This window comes from Cydia splendana, chromosome 5, assembly GCF_910591565.1.
Source record: "Cydia splendana chromosome 5, ilCydSple1.2, whole genome shotgun sequence".
In the NCBI taxonomy this organism is placed as follows: domain Eukaryota; kingdom Metazoa; phylum Arthropoda; class Insecta; order Lepidoptera; family Tortricidae; genus Cydia; species Cydia splendana.
Genome location: NC_085964.1, coordinates 7936971 through 7959475, shown reverse-complemented (window position 1 = coordinate 7959475; position 22505 = coordinate 7936971). Strand labels below are relative to the sequence as shown.

General features: G+C 44.6%; 2 protein-coding genes across 2 annotated transcripts in view; one reads left to right on the top strand and one right to left on the bottom strand.

The window, feature by feature from the left end:
* LOC134790383 (hydrocephalus-inducing protein-like) overlaps positions 1–10194 on the bottom strand; it is a 131374-nt gene extending 121180 nt beyond the window's left edge. The window contains 11 exon segments of the mRNA XM_063761152.1: positions 1128–1348; positions 1434–1501; positions 1795–1999; positions 3131–3368; positions 3865–4073; positions 4877–5059; positions 5220–5344; positions 7095–7233; positions 8328–8526; positions 9581–9796; positions 10016–10194. Of these exon segments, the coding sequence (XP_063617222.1) occupies positions 1128–1348; positions 1434–1501; positions 1795–1999; positions 3131–3368; positions 3865–4073; positions 4877–5059; positions 5220–5344; positions 7095–7233; positions 8328–8526; positions 9581–9796; positions 10016–10111 (1899 nt within the window). The 5' untranslated portion in view covers positions 10112–10194.
* A 444-nt stretch (positions 10195–10638) lies between these two features.
* LOC134790382 (E3 ubiquitin-protein ligase lubel) overlaps positions 10639–22505 on the top strand; it is a 58152-nt gene continuing 46285 nt past the window's right edge. Inside the window, exons 1-3 of the mRNA XM_063761151.1 lie at positions 10639–10967; positions 12042–12309; positions 13688–13836. Coding sequence (XP_063617221.1) covers positions 12042–12309; positions 13688–13836 — 417 coding nt within the window. The 5' untranslated portion in view covers positions 10639–10967. The remainder of the gene's footprint in view (positions 10968–12041; positions 12310–13687; positions 13837–22505) is intronic.

The following is a 22505-nucleotide window of genomic DNA, read 5'->3' as shown; positions in this document are numbered from 1 at the left end:
TTTATATTAACCCGCGTACTTGTACAAGTACAAATTAAAGAGTGATGAACTCTTATAGAAATAAAAGAAATTTCCAAATTCAAAAGCGCAAAAATTGGCTTGGGACTTACGAGGTTAAAGCATACTACAATTCGCTTATAGTTGGGGAGCCGACGATGCTAAATGTGTGTTTACTCGAGCGTCGTACAGACCTATTGGAATCGAAATATTAGATAATAAGAAGAAAAAAAAGTTATATAAAGTTTTTATTTCCAGCGAGCCGGAAAGCGTCTACAATTTTTTTTAAATTTCGGGAGGTTGGTGGAGGGTTAAAAAATCGTTAAGCAGTTTGTTGGTTTGGTCCTTTTTGTCCACGTTAATGCTATATTTTTTCTATAACTTAATATAACACTTATTTGTAGGCATTTTCTTAATCTGACGAACACAAGTTTGACGCCTAATTTTTACATTGTATCCGTCAGATTAAGGAAATGCGTGCAAATAATTATCAGATTTAGTAATAGCGCAATTATAGCGTTAATTTGGAGTAATATGACCAAATCCACAATCTGCTTAACTATTTGTTGAACCCCCCACCAACCCCCCACCAACCAGGGCTCAACATAGATGGCTAAAAGGGGTAAAGGTAGACTACACGGGGTAGCAAGATATCACTCATATCTTAATCTAACGCGCTCGAGTAAACACAAAAATCCCCTCTTGGGCTCCCCTACCATTATATGTACATGTCAAAATGGGTAATTATAACCGGTTCTAACGTTACATTACACCTATGACATGAGAATTTGTTAGCTTGGCGGGACTTTTTTATGATTCACGTAAACCTAAATACATAGTATATATATAGCAAAGACTTATTTAGCTTCCGACGTTTCCGACTGCTATACGTTAATACAAATCCATGCAACTCTGTCGCAACGCTTTGCGTACGTTATATGAGCTTATAAGCGTAATGGGAAAGCAAATTGAGCGTAATTTGACGGTACCGACGGGTAAAGGTAGTACGTAAACGTCGTGTATGCAGTTACGATTACGCTACGCCTGTGTAAACAGTTTTTGAAATGTATTTGCTGTCATAATTAAAATTTGTTTATTTAAGTAATCAAAACAAAACCAGTTATACGAACTCTCAGAGATAATCTGGATTCAGGCCCCAAATTGATTTTTGCTGGTTGTATGTCAAATTCTCTCGGCCAATGAGGAATTTCCGGCTTTGGCAATTCCGCCAAAGCGTAGTCAACCAATATGATACTGCTCACTTCCGGACCATCAGATGAAATTTTTACTGATGCACTCACATCCACAATTGAGTCATTAATAACATCAAATTCTAAGGTTGTCGGTACTCCTATAACAAAATAGAACAGTCGAAGAAAGTATAAAGTTATTTGACAATTAAATAAACATAAAGGTAAGTATGCAAATTGTTTTACCAAGGCTGACAGTCCCAAAGTCCAAACTTGGTATACTAAACCTTACCGAAGGGTATATCACTTCTCCCCTGAAATTAAAAGGCTAACTTTAGTTAATACCTTAATAATCTTGATATTCGTATGTATAAATCAATCGACAGTTTATTTTCCAAGTTAGCATAAAAATTTTACTTAACACGTTCCCTGTCCGAGTGCCCCCAATAACCACACATAAAGCTTTTTTCCAGGAGTCCGTGCTTCCACTATGGGTTTCCAACTTCAAGGTTGAAGCACACTTGGACGTGTGACTACGTCATATCATTTTGTATGTGAACGGTGAACGTGTTAAAGCAATTTAGGTGTATAAGTAATAAATACTCACTTCAAATATAATTTCAACACCACCTCAGTGTCGCGTATGAGGAAGTTGACTTCCTCAAAGTACGGTCCCTGGTTGGAGTTGCAGAAGGAGACGACGAAGATGGCCCGCTCGCCGGGACGCAGGCAGCGCAGGGCGGGCGAGCACGTCACGCGGCTGCCGAACAGTGTCGGCGTGTCCTGGTATACTACCACACCGTTTATGTGACCTGGGTCAAGCGTTACCAATAAACATCTGTGTAATTACAGCAGCACGATAAAAATAAAACAATTAATATAATACCTACTATACATATACCTACTGCACCCAGTGGCTTTTTCCCTAAATCGCCGGTCAGTTTGTAATAAAGAAACATCTTTATAATTATGTAGTTACATACATTATTATGTAATAGTAGGTAGTCAATCTTATAAGTACCTTTAAACGTATAATTCTTGTATATATGTATATTTAATAATATTTATATATTTCAGGGATTTTGGAAACGGCTCTAACGATTTCGATAAATTTGCTATATTTCGGGAGCGAAAAATCGATCGAGATCTTATCTCTGGGAAAACGCACATTTTTAAGTTTTTATATGTTTTCCGAGCAAAGCTCGGTCTCCCAGATATTGTACCTACCTACTTATAAATTTGTTATTAACCTATGTCGATTACCTATATTGTAGTGCATTCGATTTTTTTGATACTATAGCTACCATCATAGGCACCGGGTACTTATGGTACATACGCAGGAACATCTTTTAAAAAATCTTCATTCATAAGGATATTTAAAACGACCTGACGAATAAATAAAAAAAAACCGGGTAAGTGCGAGTCGGAGTCGCACACGAAGGGTTCCGTACCATTATCTACAAAAACGGTCACCTATCCAAGTACTGACCCCGCCCGACGTTGCTTAACTTCGGTCAACAATCACGTTTGTTGTATGGGAGCCCCACTTAAATGTTTATTTTATTCTGTTTTTAGTATTTGTTGTTATAGCGGCAACAGAAATACATCATCTGTGAAAATTTCAGCTGTCTAGCTATAGACAGAATATAGATAGAATTTCAGCTGTCTAGCTGTAGCTAGACGGACGGACGGACGGACGGACAGCGGAGTCTTAGTGATAGGGTCCCGTTTTACCCTTATGGTTTAAGAATGTATTTCTCCAAAAGAATTATAATTCACTTACATCAGAGAAATACAAACAAACATTATGTACATTATTTACAAAGTGCACGAATAACATAAAATATATTCTAAAACTAACCAAAGCAGCTTATTTATTTTAAAAGTGGGTATTATACAGTGCGAATGTTTTACCCTTTGGGTACGGAACCCTATAAACTTGCCTTTATTCATCGCCAGTATTTCCAAATTGTACTTCTTATTTATATAAACACGGTCCATATCCAAGGTTTCCAAATTGAGAACAATTTCCGGAGGCAGAGACGTCCCGACCATAGTAAGCGGCATGCGGTCTGGTGCGCCGTCTATGTCCAAATAGGCCACGGCTTTAAACTCTCCTATTTCTTGAGGGTTGAAGGTTATCGTCAGTTCTGTCGATTTATTTGGCCATAGTTTTCCTTCCTGAAATCATTATTCAGTACCTAATTATTTATAAATATGTTTTTAAATTAAAGGAAAAGGAAAATGGAATAATTCAACAGATAGATAGATAGAAAAGGGCAAAAATCGAACTCGTGATATTTCGGCACTCTGGTCTGACTGATCTCTCTAACCAACTGAGCTACCGAAGCTTACTAGACTCGTGCGAATTTTTCCAAAAAATATAAACAAAGTGGCGGGCTGCGTCAATTTTCATTGATAAGTATTTGAAACGTTACAACAAATATTTGCGTAACACCAAGATACATCGAGCATCCGAACAGTGTAGGTAATTAAAGAAGGGACGTACGTGTTCCATATAGAGTTTCGTACATTGTCTGAAGAGTTTGTTGTAGGGTTAATAATGCTAAAGTTAGGTATTCCTTAATATGCACGTTCTGCAGAATAGACTGTAGAGTGTATAAATATTAGCCTTGACTTTTTTATCTTAATATTTATCAATGAACTACATACTCACAGTGGGTGTAATAGAAAAATGGGTGTCCTGGAAATGTAATGATTCATCGGCTACGAGAGAATGTATCTGGTCAAAGAATATCCGAGTATACACGCGGGCGTGTTCGTCACTGTTTAGAACATCGTAGTATACCAGTTTTTGGCACTTCGCTAATTCGCTACTTTTAAATTCGTAAAGTACATGTGCTAGTTTCAATTTCTCGTCGAAATCTGTTAAAAAACAAAAACTCAAAAAGGGTATGAAAAGCGATACTGTGTGACTGACTCCTATTTTATTACAAGCTTTTATTTAGTTTCACCTGACCGTTGTCTGTCTGTCTGTCGGTCTGTAATCAAATCTTGCAAGTTAAATTTGATCCACTTCCCGGTTTCCGATTGAGCTGAAATTTTGCATGCATGTATATATAAATCGGATGACAATGCAATATTATAGTACCATCGAGCTGATCTGATGATGGAGACAGGAGGTGGCCATAAGAACTCTGTGATAAAACAACGAAACCTAATTGTGTTTGGGGTTTTTAGAATTGTCTCGATGAGTATTAGTTGTCTGTTGAAAGAAAAGTACAGTCAGCGATAAAAGCTTGTACCAAAAATGAAATTATTGCCAAAAACTTTTTATGACCAAATCGTAAGTCAACAACGTAAATGTTACAATATATTAGGTACCTACAGACAGGTGTTATTCTTAAAGTGCTACAAGCCTCAATTAGATATTAATCGTTTGCATTAATCTGTCATTTTGACTTATGTATTTGTAAGAAAGGGATAAAATGTAATTAATTAACTGAGGCTTGTAAAGTTTTATGAATTAAGGAACTTTACAAGGCTTGTAATAAGGGCGTCCGTCTTAATATTATGATAGTACTTATTCCAAATACGTAGCTAAATATTTAATAGACATAAGTAAACACAATTGATGAATAAATGATTCTAAATGACTGAACCTACACAAATAATAGAGGGGAATTGAGTTTCGAAAAATTACTACTTGATTAAAAATAAGTATGTACCGTGTATGACATCTTCATTTTTCATACACATGTAGGTGAGAAGGTGTTCCGATGTGTTGGTAATCTTGAAGGTTTGCTGGCGCACCATCGTCTTGTACGTTTCCAGAAACCTGACCACCTGTTTCTCAAGCTGAACGCTCACCAGAAATGTTGATCCGATAAGTCTTATTTTAAATATTTCGCCTGGATAAATTAAGTAGAGCGAGGTTTAAAACAGTTTAACGAACATAAGATAATACTTAAATTATTATTAATGGTCAACGTTGCGCTTACATTTCTGACACTTCTAGAAACATATCGCAATAATTAACGGAACAATTATATATTATATGTAGATCCGTACCTGTTTCAAACAATGCGAATAGCGAGCCTTCTATGTGTCCTTGGCGCATTGTTTTAACAATTGCTTTTATTTCAACTTTTTCGTTTGGGTTCAAATAGACTGATTTCGGTTGAGTTGAAAATGGACTGAAACATAATTTCGTAAAAAATATACGATTTAATTAAATTATTTTACGATTAAATAGTTACGGATATTGTTATCGGATACGTGTCATACGTGACCCGGCCACGTATGATAATAAACAAACATCGGATTCTAGGGGGCAAATTGTATGACGGATAGGGATCCTGTCATACAATTTGCCCCCTAGAATCCGATGTATGATAATAAATCTTCGCCATCTTCATCGATGTTCTGAACCGTCCACGTACCCGATAATAATTAAAAAAAAACCGGGCAAGTGCGAGTCGGACTCGCGCACGAAGGGTTCCGTACCATAATGCAAAAAAACGGCAAATAAAACGGTCACCCATCCAAGTACTGACCCCGCCCGACGTTGCTTAACCCTTTGACCATTATTTTTTATAGCAATGAATCGAGAACTTTAACGATACGCACAGCATGAATTTTTTTTTTATGATTTTTGAGAAAGAGAAATATATATATTATTTCGGGGTTTCCGAATTATAAGACGGCAATATGTTTGCCGCTTATAATCCGCATTGGGCTAGCGTGGGGACTTATAGCCCAAGCCCTCTTGCGAGTGAGAGGAGGCCTGTGCCCAGCAGTGGAACGTATATAGGCTGAATGATGATGATGATGATGTTTGCCGCTATCAGCCAAGGGCTGTAAGTGACAAGACCTTCATGTCAGTTTGCCGGGGGAACTACGGGTGGCATGAAGTATCTAAAATGAATAAATTAAAAACCAATAGAATGATAAGAAATAATTAAAACCTTTATTTAACTTAAAAAGATTTGTTTATTCTATTTATAATATTTTTAATATATACTATTATATGTAGGTATTGTATATTATTTTCAAGTAGGTATTGTAATCCCAGCAAAACTGTGGATAGGTTGCAAACATGTAATAATTTGAAGTATGGAATTAAGCTATTGCTCTATATATAAATCAATAACAATAGTAGCCTAACCTACCCTTTCCTTAATTAATCACCAGACACTTAACGGATAGTGGCAAATATATTGCCGTCTACATTTTTTTTAATTATCAAATAACAGATTTTTTTTCTTTAAACTTTATATCGCCAAACTTGTCTCTGAAACGAGAGAATTGTGACTTTCGGATAAATCCAGCAACGAAAATTTTATTTACTAACATTTTTGTTCAAATGTAGGCAATAATTAAAAATTAAGTTCATGCCTAAGAATCATCATTTAACAAGGGATGGAATAACGTTTATCAGCTCTCCTTTTTTTCGTAGTTTGGTACGAGTAAGTATATTCTCTTATGCGAACCAAAATTTATATTAACCAACAACACGTTCATTGAGAAAAAAAAATATATGAGTGGTATGACGGCAAATATCTTCCCGTTACCCAATAAAGGGTTAACTTCGGTCAAAAATCACGTTTGTTGTATGGGAGCCCGACTTAAATCTTTATTTTATTCTGTTTTTAGTATTTGTTGTTATAGCGGCAACAGAAATACATCATCTGTGAAAATTTCAACTGTCTAGCTATCACGGTTCGTGAGATACAGCCTGGTGACAGACGGACGGACGGACGGACAGCAGAGTCTTAGTAATAGGGTCCCGATTTACTCTTTGGGTACGGAACCCTAAAAAACTGACGTCAGTTTATGTAACAACAACAATGTAGGCAACAATGGGCCATTATGGCTAAACGTGCGAAAGTTTAATACGGTCGTCAAAGCTAGAAAATAACTAGGTGTTTTATTAGGATAACTTACCATTTAGTGTCCAACTTGAAGCCAGCCGACGTTAAACCAATATTTTGCACTAACACATTGACATGATTTTCGACTTTTAACGGCGCTGCTGGTATGATAATCTCATCAGGGAAGTCAAACCAAGGCCTAGGACCCATAGCTGGATGAAAATATTTATTATTGTTGAATCTATAGTCTTATCAATATCATCATCATGTGATAAATAAATCAATATTATAGGACAATTTTACACAGATCGACCTAGTCCCACAGTAAGCTCAATAAGGCTTGCGTTGTGGGTACTAGACGACGATATACAATATAAATAATTCTATATTAATACATATTTATTTACATAGAAACATCCATAACTCAGGAACAAATATTGGTGATAGGATTCCAACCCGGGACCTCTTGCTTCGTAGGCAGGGTCAATCACTACCGCTACCGCCTAGGCTATAATTTTTTATATTTTTTTATTGGAAGAGGGATTTTATATTTTACAAAAAAAAATATTTAAAATAGCTAGCGGCCGAATGCTGATAGTGACCTCGCGGCGTTCGTTGGTGGTTCTAGACGGTACTCTTATCCCTGATCAGTCCGTCATCCCTTCTGGTTCCCCCAAACCAATTCCCTTGATAAAAAAACATAAGAAATATTTGGACTTGCTTTTTGGCCCTTTAGATAGAAGGGCCTGAAAAATGTTAATTTTAACTTTCAGGACGCTTTGTCGTCTCAGACACTAGATTAACTAAGTTTAGAGTTGAGGATAAGGAATCTAATCCCCAGCCAAGCAACAATGACACAAAATTTAAACGAAAGAAATCAACATACCGTCGTCGACAGTTAAGGGCTTATGCACAAATCACGCGAGGTTCCATAGGGGGAGGGGGGTCACGAAAAAATCACGATAGATCACGTTGGGGGAGGGGGGTATAAGGAAACCTCACGATTAAAAAAATACACGTGAGGTTGTGTGGGGGGAGGGGGTAGCCAAAAACCTTACCAAATATCACCAAGGGGGAGGGGGGCTCAAAAAGTAGCCGAAAACACCTCGCGTGATTTGTGCACAACCCCTAAGATGGAAGCAAGAACAAGATTACTTTTCCATACATACGTAGTGCTTATTTTCCTCCCTGGATATAATTTTATGTATTTTAAATCCAGCAGATTTTTTAATATTGTGGGCGCGGTCGTCCACTTTCGTTTTAACTGACCACTGAACAACTGAGTAGGTATCTTGACTGTACTTACCAAAAATAGGCAACACATACTGGTCCTTATCGGTGCTAAATGTGACCTTGTGCGCAAAGTCCGTGAGCGTGTCGGGTCGGAAGACGACATTGAAGGTGACGCTGATGCCGGGCGCCAGCCGCGACAGCAGCTTCCCGCCAGCCAGCTTCACGGACATCAATGAAGACTCCTTGTATATCATGATCAGGTGTGTGGATGCCTGTGTTACAACCAAGTATATTGTGCAGTCACAGTTAGGTACTATTTAAGAGGAAAGGTGTATCCTGATTGTTAAAATATTATATCAATTCCAGTGAATCTTTCTCATTTCAATCCGTGGACGCGACTGGGATGCCCGGAGATTGGTAGTAATTTTTCAAAATCAGGACATCCCTCAAGGTTAACTAACTTTACACAATGCCCTAGATTCTTAGAAGACAGAGTTACCCGTACGACCTCAAGTCACATCCGAGCGTTGATTGGTAAACGGAGTCATCATAATCGCCAAGGATGCCAATAGAATAAGATCAACATAATTATGCTTCAAAATATGCAAAAGTTAAAACTTTGTTAGTTATGTTTTACTTAAAATACTCGTGCAAGCGTCCGACATGGATTAGCGTGAGATATATGAAAAGATGATCATAATGCTAAATTTCATGTTTAACAGTCGGTTCATCGCGTCGATGGTTGACCGGCGTCACCACACCGCCACACTTTTACAGCGAGAGAACAATTACAAGAGAGTGCTAAATATTCTAATTTAGACTCAATACTTGCATGTAGTTCACCTTGCTATTCTCATTATAGACTTGACTAATGTAAACAATCTCACCCAATACCGATGACTTTGAGGTTTAGGCACCTATTAATATTATTTAGTTATGTAATGTAACTAAATGAAAGTATGTGTGGCTTTGGGCCAAGTGGCGCTCCAGCGTTATTGCCTGTCTGTATGTCTTCACAATCATACTTACTATTATCGTGTTACAATATTTTACAATATTTTGTAATTGGAACAAAAACGTTTCTTACACAGTTTTTGCAATAGTTAAGTGTACTAATTAATTACAATTATAGAAACCTTAGATAAATACGTTTGGCATTAGGTATGTTACAGTTACCTGCAGTTTTAAAAATTGAAAAATAATGTTATCAACGATTTCCTAGATATTAGGTATAGCCACAATTTCATAGTTTCTAAATGTTTCTCTAGTTTCGTAGTCTACTAAGTAAATAAGTACCACGTATTTATTATAAACGAGTTCACTAACCGTGCTAATATTCTTAACGGAAAACTTCGCAGTGATTTTCTCATTTGGTTTAAAGTTCTGAAATACGAGAAGCTTCGGCGTGAACTCTAAGATCACACTGGCTGGGTTGTGTTTAGCACCCACGCTGACTATGTTGTCCACTTCTACTTTGTGAAGGGTTCGCAATCGTTCTTGGGTACTGAGATTCATTTCCTCTTCATATTCGGATGGGATTATCTAAAGAAACACATACTAATTTATTTTTCTTACAATAAAATCCGTGATTTTAGTACTAAATCTAAATACCAACTTCAGCTTTGATAAATGAGAGGGTTTTCTATTGCTTCAATTCATTTCTTTAGTTTCCGAACTTGAGCTAAAAAAGTCACAGTAGGTATGTGGAAGTTTTACAAATCATTTAGAATTTAGATGAAATATTAAACTTAGAACACATACCACTTGCTCGGTGTCCACAATCTTCTTATTAAACAATAAATGATAGAGATCCGCTGTGAAATACCCATTTTGTTTAAATTGCGTATATATTTCCATACCGCAAAATCATACAGGTTTGACAGCTTTTGTTTACAAGCAAAACCTAAATGTCAAGCCGTTACTAAGGAGAGAAAATTAAAAAACAAATTAATAATCAATCGCAAAGTTTTTAACTCCTCCTAAATGGCCATTACCAATCATTTGTCTTTTTACTCGTAAGTACTTAATTAATGCGAAAAATTCACAGACCTCATCATACCTACTACTATACCTATATATAGAATGTACCTACATATAATGGTTAATTAGGTATTATTTATTCAATAAACGTCAATAAGTACAAAAATATAAATAAAAAAATCAACAAAAACTTAAGTCTAGCTAGATGGTTAATTTGTGTTATTTCAAAGTAAATGCTGGGCCTTTGGACCTGTGGGACACTAAATTAAGCTAATAAAAAAAAATCATTCATCGTTATCTTCAATTGGTATAGGTACATCGTTAATTATCTACACCAATTAATGTTGAGACATGTCGTCTAGCCGTTGATGAAAAACCATTTCGCAAGGTGTAGAGTCGCGGGCCAGAGCGCACTGAGTGCGGAAATAGCTGCGCGTCGTAATTTTAGTGGAATCGGGGCAACGCGGCCGCGGCCCGAAATAGCGGCGCGTGCGTCTTCCCGCTGTCAATTTCGTCCGGATAGGGTGCACGATTAGCAGTTACCGGCGGCTCTTCACAGAGCCCGGAGACCGTGGGTGCATTTCCCCGTCCCGGCTCGCTCCCGAACTGCACGGTTGCATAAGTGTTACATACCTACAACTATGTGTCCGAAAAGCTCGCTACGTGTCCAGAAAGTGTATCTGTTCTCTCCAGTGTTTTAAGTTATAACCTCCAGGATTAACTGAAAATTAAGGTACGAACATAAATGTAAACACATTTTATTTTGAAGTTGCAAATTTATCGTTATTGGGAAGTTTTACATAGACCCAATTTATAAACGATATTTTGGGATGTGAGAAACGAAATCGGAACGGGTCGCCGAGTGTCGTTGCTCGCACTATCCCGGTCACAGCTGGCGTCTATTTTCTAAATAATAAATAAGTAATCTAATTTTTGCACAGTAATCAATCTGACATAATGTATGTAAAAGGGACCTACCCTTCTAGGCATAAATAAATCAAACTAGTAGAAAAATATTTGTAGATATATATAATTGCCTCGCGTAAAATACAGAGGTATTTTTACAGGCCTGTTCATAGACGTCATCTATTTCACATAGATTATGGTAGATATTACATATAATACACAATAGCTGTGTACACGCACAAACGGGGCGCGCCGGCGCCGTCGTCGGCATTCACGTTTATTTATTGTTGCAAACCAGTGCTGAAATCATCTAAATAATAGTCTGTTTTCAATAGTCCTTGGATAAAGGATAAATAAGACTAGCTAATGTAAACCAGTTTTAAGGAGAAATAAGTGCTGTTAGCGAGTTTATCTTGAAATCAGTATATGCTATTTTTAAGAAACATTTGTTACTTGCGTGTTTGAGTAGAATAGTAGATAGATGAGTCACCGATGTCTCTGGTGTATGTGTGCTGGGCCCATAACCTAATAACACAAATAAAAATTAAAGTGTTGAGTTATTAAATTGAAGTTTAAGGGTTTCCAGCTCTAGGTTACAGAACATCAGATGCGGGTGCTAACATATCTTTTACTTCAAAATTAAGTACGTGAACTGAAAACTAGTCACACGGGCTCTATTATTTAATTAGGTATCCTTTACTGCACAAAAGAAAACCTTACAGTACAAAAGGCGAACTTAATCAAACTTAAGGCAAAACAGAGAAATTGCTACGCAATATTTTATTCATTACAACCAAAGTTTATGTCCTAGTTTCTTTTGTATAGTAGGAGTAAACTGCTCCTTTATTTTCTTTTTTCACGTTTTTTAATTCACATTTCGAAAATGCCTTGTGTGAAACAGATGTTAAAAGGCCGGGGTCGTGCCTCGGTGGGAACTCCGCAGTTCCCACGCCCGGCGCCGGGGACGCCACAGTTCGCACGCCAGACGCCGGGCACGCCGCAGACTCGCCAAGTGCCCAGCACGCCACAGTTCGCACGCCAGGCCGCGCCTGCCCCGCGCGCGCCCCTCGCCAAGCCGGAGCCAGACTACGAGGTGGTGGAGTTCCCTGCCGAGGAATATGTCAACGCCAAGTTGCAGCCACCGCCTACGCCTCCGAGACCGCCGACAGGTAATTATTGAGGGTTTCATTTTGAGAAATATTTCATCAAGTCGAATCTTTTAACTAGCTGTATATGTAAACAATACATCCCAGCTCAAAAAATGTACTAAGTATTTTTCTTTACGAAGAAAGTGAGCTAGAATTGAATTATTTTCTTGATTCGTGAAAAAACTATGTTTCTTGAACTTCACACGTAGCTACTAATGAAGACATGTTTGTTCCGATTATTTTCATATTAATATCCCGTGTTAAAATTTTGGTACATGGTCCCTTGATAGTTCCTTGGTCCACCGCACGAACCTGAATAATATAACCTATATTAATTAAACTAGCGACCCGCCCCGGCTTCGCGCGGGTTACACAAAACCTTAACAAATTATATACCTAAACCTTCCTCAACATAGGTGAAAACTGCATGAAAATCAGTTCAGTAGTTTTGGAGTTTATCGTGAACATAAATACACACAAACAGACAGACGCGGCGGGGGACTTTGTTTTATAAAGTGTAGTGATCATTATATTCTTTGGTACGGCTTTGGTAGTGATAGTGATATAGGTCCATTGCATTGTCACAAAAGATATTTAACCTCTTTTCAAGAAATTAACGTCAAAAGGCTTAGAGTCAAAAGGTGCACAACGGTCATTTGGTCAGAACCAACATTGTCATTTTAGTTGTTGATGAACATTCTTTGATAACAGTTGTTATTTCACGAAGAAGCAAGTGGAAGCGATGCGAATTATTTAACGTAGAAAACTAGAAATCTTATTAAACTGTCATCAAATTAATTTAAAAGGTGATGACGAAAACATATTTACATAACTATAGGTACTCGTAATTGCACTACCAAGAAATCAACGGATATACCTATGCGAAACTATTAGAAGCAAAGTTGTTACTCGCGTTGCGTTAGCGCCAGATTTTATGTGGGGTTCAACAACTTTGCGCTGACGCTTTCAGCCCCGTAAACCTAGTTACAGGCCTGTAACAGCGTTCAGAGATATTTACATCGATCTGTTCTCTTTGTAGCATTTGTATTTGACCTATGATTCTCCATATTTAATTAATCGTATCTTATTTATATGTATATATATTTAATCTTTATTGTAAGTACATACAAGAGAAGGATAGGTATAGGGCAATCAGAAATTAATTTACATAAAAATAATTCGTTGCTTGTTGGTGCATTTACAATATTTACATATTTTAATATTGATACAAATACCATTCTGTTTTGTCCATTAAAAACATTTCCTAAATGGCGCAAAGTTCGTATAATTAATGTTGCACTGAGCACCTTACTTATGTGTTTTTATATAATGCATTTATTTTTGCATAAAAATCTATAAATAAGAAATAACAAACGATTGGATTGCTATTTTTGTTCAGGTCACCCAGTGGATGCGGGCGCCTCATGCGGGCTGTGCGGCGGCGGCGGCGCGCGCGTGCGCTGCGCCGAGTGCGGCCGCCGCGCGCTCTGTGCCTCCTGCGATGACATGTACCACCGCCATCCCAAGCGCAGACACCACCAGAGACAGGTACATAACAGCGAGCCGCAAAAGTGCATACCCATTTTATGAATGAACCTACGCATACCCACTTTTGCAGCTCTGCCCTGTTACGGCAAAACAGCGTATAACTGGGGAAAACGGGTAGAAAACTAAACTAAGCTTTACTCGACCTTCCATTATATGGAATTTGACAGGTGATCATACGATACGAAAAAAAGCTATCCTTTGACATTAATCGCAGTTCATCTCGCGGTCCCCAATAGGAACCAGTTGCTCTACAAACCATTGCCAAACAACTATCAAAACAAGCCAAATTTTGAAAATTCTAATCCGACTCCTTATTGTATTTTAATTTTAATTGTAATTTTAAATGTTTATGTTTCACAGCCTTGAGCCATGTTGCTTGAATAAAAATATATTATTATTATTTGTATGTCTTTTCCATATCTCGGGACCATGGGGTCCCGGACCTTTGGGAGGCGTACGTGGGGCCGAAGCCAACAGCGCAGAGGCCCTTTAAGACGGGTGCGCCAAAGTTCATATAAAATTGCAAATTCGATTATTGAAACTCCGAAAATGTACCTCATACAATTTTACATCCTAATGATCATTATACATTTTCATTTTAAACAATACTCATTGGAACTTCGAATTTATTATATTCATAAAGTCATTCTACATAAATATCTCTTTTACTAAACTGTATGCATATATTATTACTCGACATATCGATTTCGACATATTTGATTTTATTTATAGCAGCATGCACCTGCAATAGTAAATTCTAAATAAGAAAAAAAGACAAAAATAAACAGAAAAGTAGGTCAAGTCAGGTTAAAATCCTGCCAGAAAGGTGGGTTAGGTTAGATTAAAACTGGGACACTCACAGAACTGAAATGCTGCCAGAAAGGTGGGTTAGTTTAGGTTATAACTGCGACCCTCACAGAACCGAAATGCTGCCAGAAAGGTGGGTTAGGTTAGGTTAGAACTGCGACCCTCACATAACCAAAATTCTTCCAGAAAGGTGGGTTAGATTCGGTTAGAACTGTGACCCTCACAAAACCGAAATGCTGCCAGACAGGTGGGTTAGGTTAGGTTAGAACTGCGATCCTCATAGAACCGAAATGCTGCCAGAATGGTGGGCTAGGTTAGGTTAGAACTGCGACCCTCACAGAACCGAAGTGCTGCCAGAAAGGTGGGTTAGGTTAGAACTCCGACCCTCACAGAATCGAAATGCTACCAGAATGGTGGGTTAGGTTAGGTTAGAACTGCGCCCCTTCGAATGCTGTCACCTTGCCGTGGTGAAGGGGCTTGCGTGCTCCAATGACCCTCAGGGCTATACCGGATAGGGCCTCCCAAGCCGGACAGGCCTGAGGAGAGGGGCCAGACTAAGAACAGCACACGGGGGGCGGCTCCGCGTGTCCCTCTGAAACCAGCAGAGGGCACAGTGCGAGACGCCAGGTTGGGTGGAGTTGGAGCTCCATGCAAGAGCTGCGACAGGTGGCTTGGTCCACCTGGCGCGATGTTGTGGCTACGGCCACCGTCGGGCAACTCGTAACCCGCACTGAGCGGACCGAGGACCTCCCTCACTGAGAGGAAGGTCACGTGGAGTTAACCACTATAAAAAATCCCCAATCTTAAGGTGTGACTGGCGTGCCGATGGGATGCATGGCTGGGGGGAGCCCAGTCTCGAACGTCAGAAGGGGGGCATACCTCTTTTAAAAAATAGCAAACAAAAAAAAAATGAGTGGCCAGAAATGGAAAAAACTACCCCAGGAGGTACCAATCCTCCGTGTCACCACAGAACGGGCAAGTGCCCGCGCTGTGGTGACATGCTGCCCACCGTATTCTGGGGGGGCACACCGCTCAAGGACGAAAACCGATGACCAAGGCAAACGTTTAATGGACAATGATGCAGGTGACACAATTTTAAGGTTGCGAGGAGGAGGGGACAAGGATGGTGCAGAGGCGTCCGATACGTCACCCACTCCAAAACCCCCGATGGTGGAGTTCCGCCCAATTCGGTACAAAGACGGGCGTTTTACACGTCACGCTGTCCCCGATGGTGAAGACGGAGAGGAGGAGGCGCCCGTGGTACCGAACGAATACGTGCGGTCACCCACGCCAATCCCCACGAGGGTGTTCTGTAAGAGAAGGGCTCACGGCGGGCTGGAAATGCTCCCGTCAGGTAACGAGGAATTCTTTTCCCCCGGAAAAGTAGACATGCGCGACCTGCCTGGTGGGGAAGTTTACTGGTCGCCGCTGCAAACAGACGCCGAAAGCGAGACGGCTGACTCCGACGGCTCGCTGCATGTTCCCTTCTCCGGCCGATCCGGGGAAGTGCGGAAGCGGCTGCTGAGCGAGGAGGACGGGTCGGGGGCATCTGATGGTGATGCTTCCGTTTCCGGAGCAAGGCCCGGCTTCGGGCCAAATAAGAGAGGACGAGGAATCCGCGTGGGTGCGGCCCGGGCCAAAGCTAAACACCCGAAGCCGGAGCAACCACTCGAGACCACCCCACAACCCACGGAGGTCACTGCGGGGCCCCCGATGACAGCGACCCCCTCGTGGAGAAGATCTCTCCCGGACTTACGGGTGGTTCTGTCCCGCTGCGATCTCGACCAAACCCCAAACGGCCCTTCTCAGGGCCAAACCTCAGAAGACAGGACGCGGGCGAAGTCGCCTGTTGTTCGGGAGGAGCGCATGGTGCTCAGGTCGCGTTCGAAGACCCCTAAAGCACCTGAAGAGACAGCGGACAAAGCTGGCAGTGGCTTTAACGAGGGGGACCAGACTGACACAGGTAGCCTCGTCACAATGCGTTCGCAATCGGCACAGGATGATGGGGACTCAGACTCGGCCATGAGCTGTAGTTCGATGGAGGAGACCAGGTTTTGGCGGAAACGCAAAACTAACCTTGGCGGCTCGGGTTCAGATGCCGAAACAAAGAGAGGCCGCGGCAGGCCTCCTTCTACTAGGCAATACGAGGGCCTCGCCAGATCAAAGGAGGAGCTGAACCGTGCCAAGAGAGAAGAGGTCCGCCTTAGGGCGGAAGACGAGGTAGCTAGCCTCGCGCGGTCGCTCTCGACTCGCAGCCTGCCTGGCAGTGGCAATAGAGCTGTGTGCCTGTCCCAAAACGAGGAGGAGCACTCTGCAAGCTCGCGATTAGAGCAGGTGCAGGCCAGCCTGAGGGCAATAGAATTGGTGGCCACAAAGTCCTCAAATCTAAAGGGTACCTTTGTAAAATCCCTCAAAAAAGCCGTCGCGTGTATAGGAGACGCTTTCGAGGAAATCAAAGATCGCACGTCCTCTGAAGAATCGCGGTGTCTGCAGGCGCAAAATGATCGTCTGCGAGCGGAGCTGAAGGAGCTCCGCTCCGAAATGGAGCAGCTGAGAGCAGAACTCCGGGCTCAATTTAGGAGACAGTCCCCGGTTCCGTCTCCGCCGAAGGAGCAGGCACAGCCCGCCAGTTCCAGTTCCCCCGAGCGTCCCAGTGTGGACGATATAGTGCGGGCCATGACGGCTCAAGTGGGGCTGATGCTCGACGCTCGGTTTGGAGCTCTTGAGCTGGAGGGTAGGCTCCTGCCGGCTCAACCAATGCGGCCCCCGTTGGCTGCTGACAGGCGACGAGAAGCCGCACAGGTGGCTTCACAAGAAATGGCGGTGGGGCCAGCGACCGTAATTAAGACGGCTGTAAGTAGACCCAGGTCGGCTTTAACTTCCACTCCGAGGCGAAGCCTTCCGAATCTCACCGAAGAGCCCCAAAAGGGCAGCAAAACTAATAAAGGAAAGGGAAAAGGGAAGAAGAGTGCGGCCCCAACAGCGGTTAAGGCCACCACAAAGCCATCTTCTCCCTCGACATCAGCTCCTCCTCCACTGCCATCAGCCCCTGCTTCAACGAGCGAGGGCTGGAAGGTGGTGGCCCGAGGCAAGAAGAAGGCGACGGTAAAATCGCGCTCCGCGTCCCAACAAGCACCACAGCAGCAAAAGGCTATCAAGCCTAAGCCGCGTAAACTCCGCCCGCCTCGCTCGGCAGCGGTAGTTTTGACGCTGCATCCGGACGCTGAAGAGAAGGGAGTAACGTACGCGCAGGTGCTTTCCAAGGCGAAGGAAAATATCGACCTGGAGCGGCTAGGCATTACTGCCATAAAATTCAAGCGGGCTGCCACTGGCGCCAGGATCCTTGAAGTGCCGGGAGCAACCAATGGCGAGAAGGCCGACTCGCTGGCCAAAGAGCTGGCTGAAAAGCTGGGGGAGGACATCGTTCGAGTGTCCAGGCCGGTAAAGTGCACGGAGCTGCGCCTCACGGAGCTCGACGATTCGGTGTCGACTGGCGAGGTTGTCGCAGCTGTCGCTAAAATCGGCGGCTGCGCAGAGGGCCAGATAAAAGCGGGGGAAATCCGCCAAGATGCCTCCGGTCTCGGTACAATCTGGCTTCGCTGCCCGGTCACGGCAGCCAAAAAGGTGGTGGAAGCTGACCGCGGACGACTCCAGGTAGGATGGGTCCGTGCCGCAGTGAAGCTTCTCGATCAGCGTCCCATGCGGTGCTTCAAGTGCCTTGAAAAAGGTCACGTCAGGGCACAATGCACCAGCGACGCTGATCGCACTGATCTATGCTATCATTGTGGCAAATCAGGCCACAAAGCAGTTGGCTGTTCCGCGCCGCCACACTGTGTTGTTTGTGAAAGTGTAGGTAAAAAGGCAGACCATAGGCTGGGCTCCAAGGCTTGTCTAGCTCCTGGCCCGAAGGCGATGAGAAAGAAAGTTGGAACTGGCTCCCGGGCCATGTCCCAGCTTGCCCAGCCATCCAGCAGTAGGTTGGACGCTCCGGAGGAGGATCGAATGGCCACAGATTAATATGGCTATTCGGGTGCTCCAGGCGAATCTCAACCACTGCGCCAGGGCCCAGGACCTGTTGTTTCAATCCATGGCGCAGTGGATGATAGGCGTTGCTGTGGTGTCAGAGCCTTACTCGATCCCTCCCCGCGACGACTGGGTGGGTGATCTGGACGGTTCCGCGGCACTTGTGGTGAGAACGGCGACTGGTGGTTCACCACTCACTCACGTCCTCAGGGGAAAGGGATATGTGGGCGCCCTCTGCGGCGAAATTTTCTTTCTTGCGACGTATTTCTCGCCCAACCGCTGTCTGGCCGATTTTGAGCGGTTCCTGGACGAAATAGGGGCTCGAGTCGGTCAACTCCTCCCGCGTCCGATCATCGTTGCTGGGGATTTTAATGCCAAATCCACGGCTTGGGGCTCTCCGGCGACAGACGCGCGAGGCGCGACCCTAGAAGAATGGGCAGTGGCGACGGGTCTGGCAGTTATTAACCAGGGAACGGCACACACGTGCGTGCGGCAACGGGGCGGTTCTATCGTGGATATCACGTTCGCCAGCGTCTCCCTGGCGCGCAGTGTCCAAGATTGGGAGGTTATGGTGGGAGTGGAGACGTTGTCGGACCATCGTTACATACGGTTCGACATTACCACTTCTTCACTGATCCCAGGTAACCTAAGTCGGATTAGTCCGGTCGGGGGTGGCCTAAGATGGGCCCTTACTAAACTCGACCGCGAACTGCTCAAGGAGGCGGCTATCATTCAGGCTTGGCTGCCCGTACAGGAGGAGGTTGCGATAGAGGCGGAAGCTTCCTGGTTCCGGGAGGCCATGACACACGTTTGTGACGCGGCGATGCCCCGGGCCAAGCCTTTACCACCAAGAGCATCAGTGTACTGGTGGTCCGCTGAGCTCGCGCAGATGCGCGAGGGCTGCATAGCTGCGCGTCGCCAGTACATGCGTCAGAGAAGGCGAAGGAGAACTGATGTGGACGAGGAGCGCCGCCTGTACGATCACTACAAGGCGTCCAGATCGGAGTTTGCGGTGGCCATAGGACGGGCGATTGAGGCGAGTCGTTCCGAGTTTCTGGAGACCCTCAATACTGACCCATGGGGGAGGCCATACAAGCTCGTCCGAAACAAGCTGCGCCCATGGGCACCTCCGCTAACCCAATCGCTTCAGCCGGAGCTTGTGGGCCGCGTGGTGGAGACGCTTTTCCCCGAAAGGGGGCCACATCTGCCGCCTACCATGGCGCCGCTAATGTTGGGAGCAGGAGAGGAGGAAGAGGTCCCAACAGTAACATCCACTGAGCTCCAAGCGGCGGTGTTTCGGCTCCGTGCCAAAAACACGGCCCCCGGGCCTGACGGCATTCCGGGCCGTGCTTGGGTCCTGGCCATGGACGCCCTAGGGCCAAGACTGCTGAGGCTCCTGACCGCGTGTCTGGAGCAGGGCCGCTTTCCAAGGGACTGGAAGACTGGGAAGCTAGTGCTTCTGCGTAAACCCGGGCGGCCGGCTGACTCTCCGTCTGGTTACCGGCCTATAGTCTTGCTTGATGAGGTGGGCAAGCTCTTCGAGCGGATAATCGCAGTTCGCCTCATCAAGCACCTGGAGCGCGCAGGGCCTGATCTTGCCGACTGCCAATTCGGCTTTCGCAGGGGCCGCTCGACGGTAGATGCCATATTGCGGGTTCAGGCCATGGCTAAGGAGGCTGTGTCCCAGGGAGAGGTCGTCTTGGCGGTGTCATTAGACATCTCCAACGCCTTTAACACCCTGCCCTGGGAAACCGTAAAGGAGGCGTTGCGGTACCACAAGGTGCCCCCACACTTGTCGCGAATCATAGCCGCCTACCTCAACGAGAGGGCTGTAGTCTGGCCAGGGCGACAGGAATGGAGTCGACGGAGTATGTCGTGTGGAGTTCCGCAGGGGTCGGTCCTAGGGCCACTCCTGTGGAACATAGGTTATGACTGGGTCCTACGGGGGGAAAACTTGCGTGGAGTTGATGTCACGTGTTACGCCGACGACACGCTCGTGACGGCCAGAGGACCCAGATACCGCGACGCAGCTATGCTTGCGACGGCGGGAGTCGCCCACTGTGTGGCCCGAATCCGGCGTCTGGGGCTAGAAGTGGCGCTAACGAAGTGCGAGGCCATTTGTTTCTTCGGCCCGCGAAGAGCGCCTCCAGGCGGCGCAGAAATTATTGTGGGAGGCGTTCCAATTGCTGTCAGGCCGACGTTACTCTACCTCGGCGTCTTGCTTGACAGCAAGTGGAACTTTAAGGCTCACTTTGAGCGTTTAGCACCCAAATTACTGCGCGCAGCGGCGGCCTTTGGGCGTATACTGCCCAACCTGGGAGGGCCCAAGGCCTCATGCCGCCGCTTATACACGGGTGTGTTGCGCTCAATGGCACTTTACGGTGCCCCAGTATGGGCGGATTCCCTCAGCAGCCACAACATTGCCCAACTGCGACGACCGCAGAGGGTAATGGCGCTGAGGGTAATCAGAGGATACCGGACAGTGAGCGCGGCAGCCGCGTGCGTGCTGGCCGGTTCTCTGCCCTGGGACCTGGACGCGAGGGCGCTCGCGGCGCTGTACCAGTGGCGCGGAGAGGCGCGAGCTCGGGGTGACCCGAAAGCACCTCAGGAGGTGGCGAAGCGGCGCACCGAGCTGCTAAAAGACGCGACGGAGATATGGGTGGAGCGGCTCGAACGGTCGAGGGCTGGCACCCGCACTGTAGAGGCGGTGCGCCCTGTCCTTCGGGACTGGGTTGAAAGACGCTCCGGTGTCCTTACTTTCAGACTAACGCAGGTACTGTCGGGGCATGGCTGCTTCGGCAGCTACCTGCACAAGGTTGCCCAGAGGGAACCGACACCGGAGTGTCACCAATGCGGAGCCGACGTAGACTCGGCCCAACACACACTGGCTGAGTGCCCAGTTTTTGGCGAGGAACGGGAGGAGTTGGTCGCCCAGGTAGGGCAAGACCTTTCGCTGCCAGCCGTAGTTCAGGCCATGCTGGGCAGCGAAAGTGCGTGGGAGACTGTGCTCACGTTCTGCGAGCACGTCATGGGAGACAAGGAGGCGGCCGAGCGCGAACGGGAAGTCCGGGCCGAGGCTGACCCAATGCGCCGCCGCCGCATAGGCCGCAGACGTGCCGCTCATGAGCGGAACCTGCCGCCCTGATGAGAGCCAGCGGGCGGCGGACATGGGGGCGTCCCCGCCCATGACGCTGGCTCCCGAGATGGTATGCGCAACCTTGTGTTCCGGAAGCGCTTCCACAGGGAAGATCACTAAAAAAAAAAAAAAAGGGGGTATGGATCCTAGTCAGTATAGCCGCTGCGGGGTCGCGGACGCATTGCGCGAGCTTCCCCGTAACCCCGCATCCATAGCGGCGAGAGGACACCATGGGGTTTAGTGGGTAGTGGGGCCTCTTTACAGCCCTGAGTCCCACATAATCGTCCGGGTTTCTCCCAGGCCCGGCGGTATGCGTAGACGCATTCCCCATGTAAAAAAAAAAAAAAAAAAGGTTAGAACTGCGACCCTCACAGAACCGAAATGCTGCCAGTAAGGTGGGTTAGGTTAGGTTAGAACTGCGAACCTCACAGAACCGAAATCCTGTGACCCTCACAGTGAGCGAGCGTATTAGTTTTCGAGAAATTCTTACAAATAACATTATGGGCACTGATACATCTCAGTGGCAACATTATGAGTAAAAAAAAACGGGGTATGTATCGTTATGAATAATGTAGGTAGTAGTACAAAAAACTATTAAAAAAATATATGAGAAACAATTTTCGGAGAAATGATTATTATGACTACAAAGCGGTATTAATAGAAATATTCGAATAATAAATTGTATATGAGCCAATATGGATCC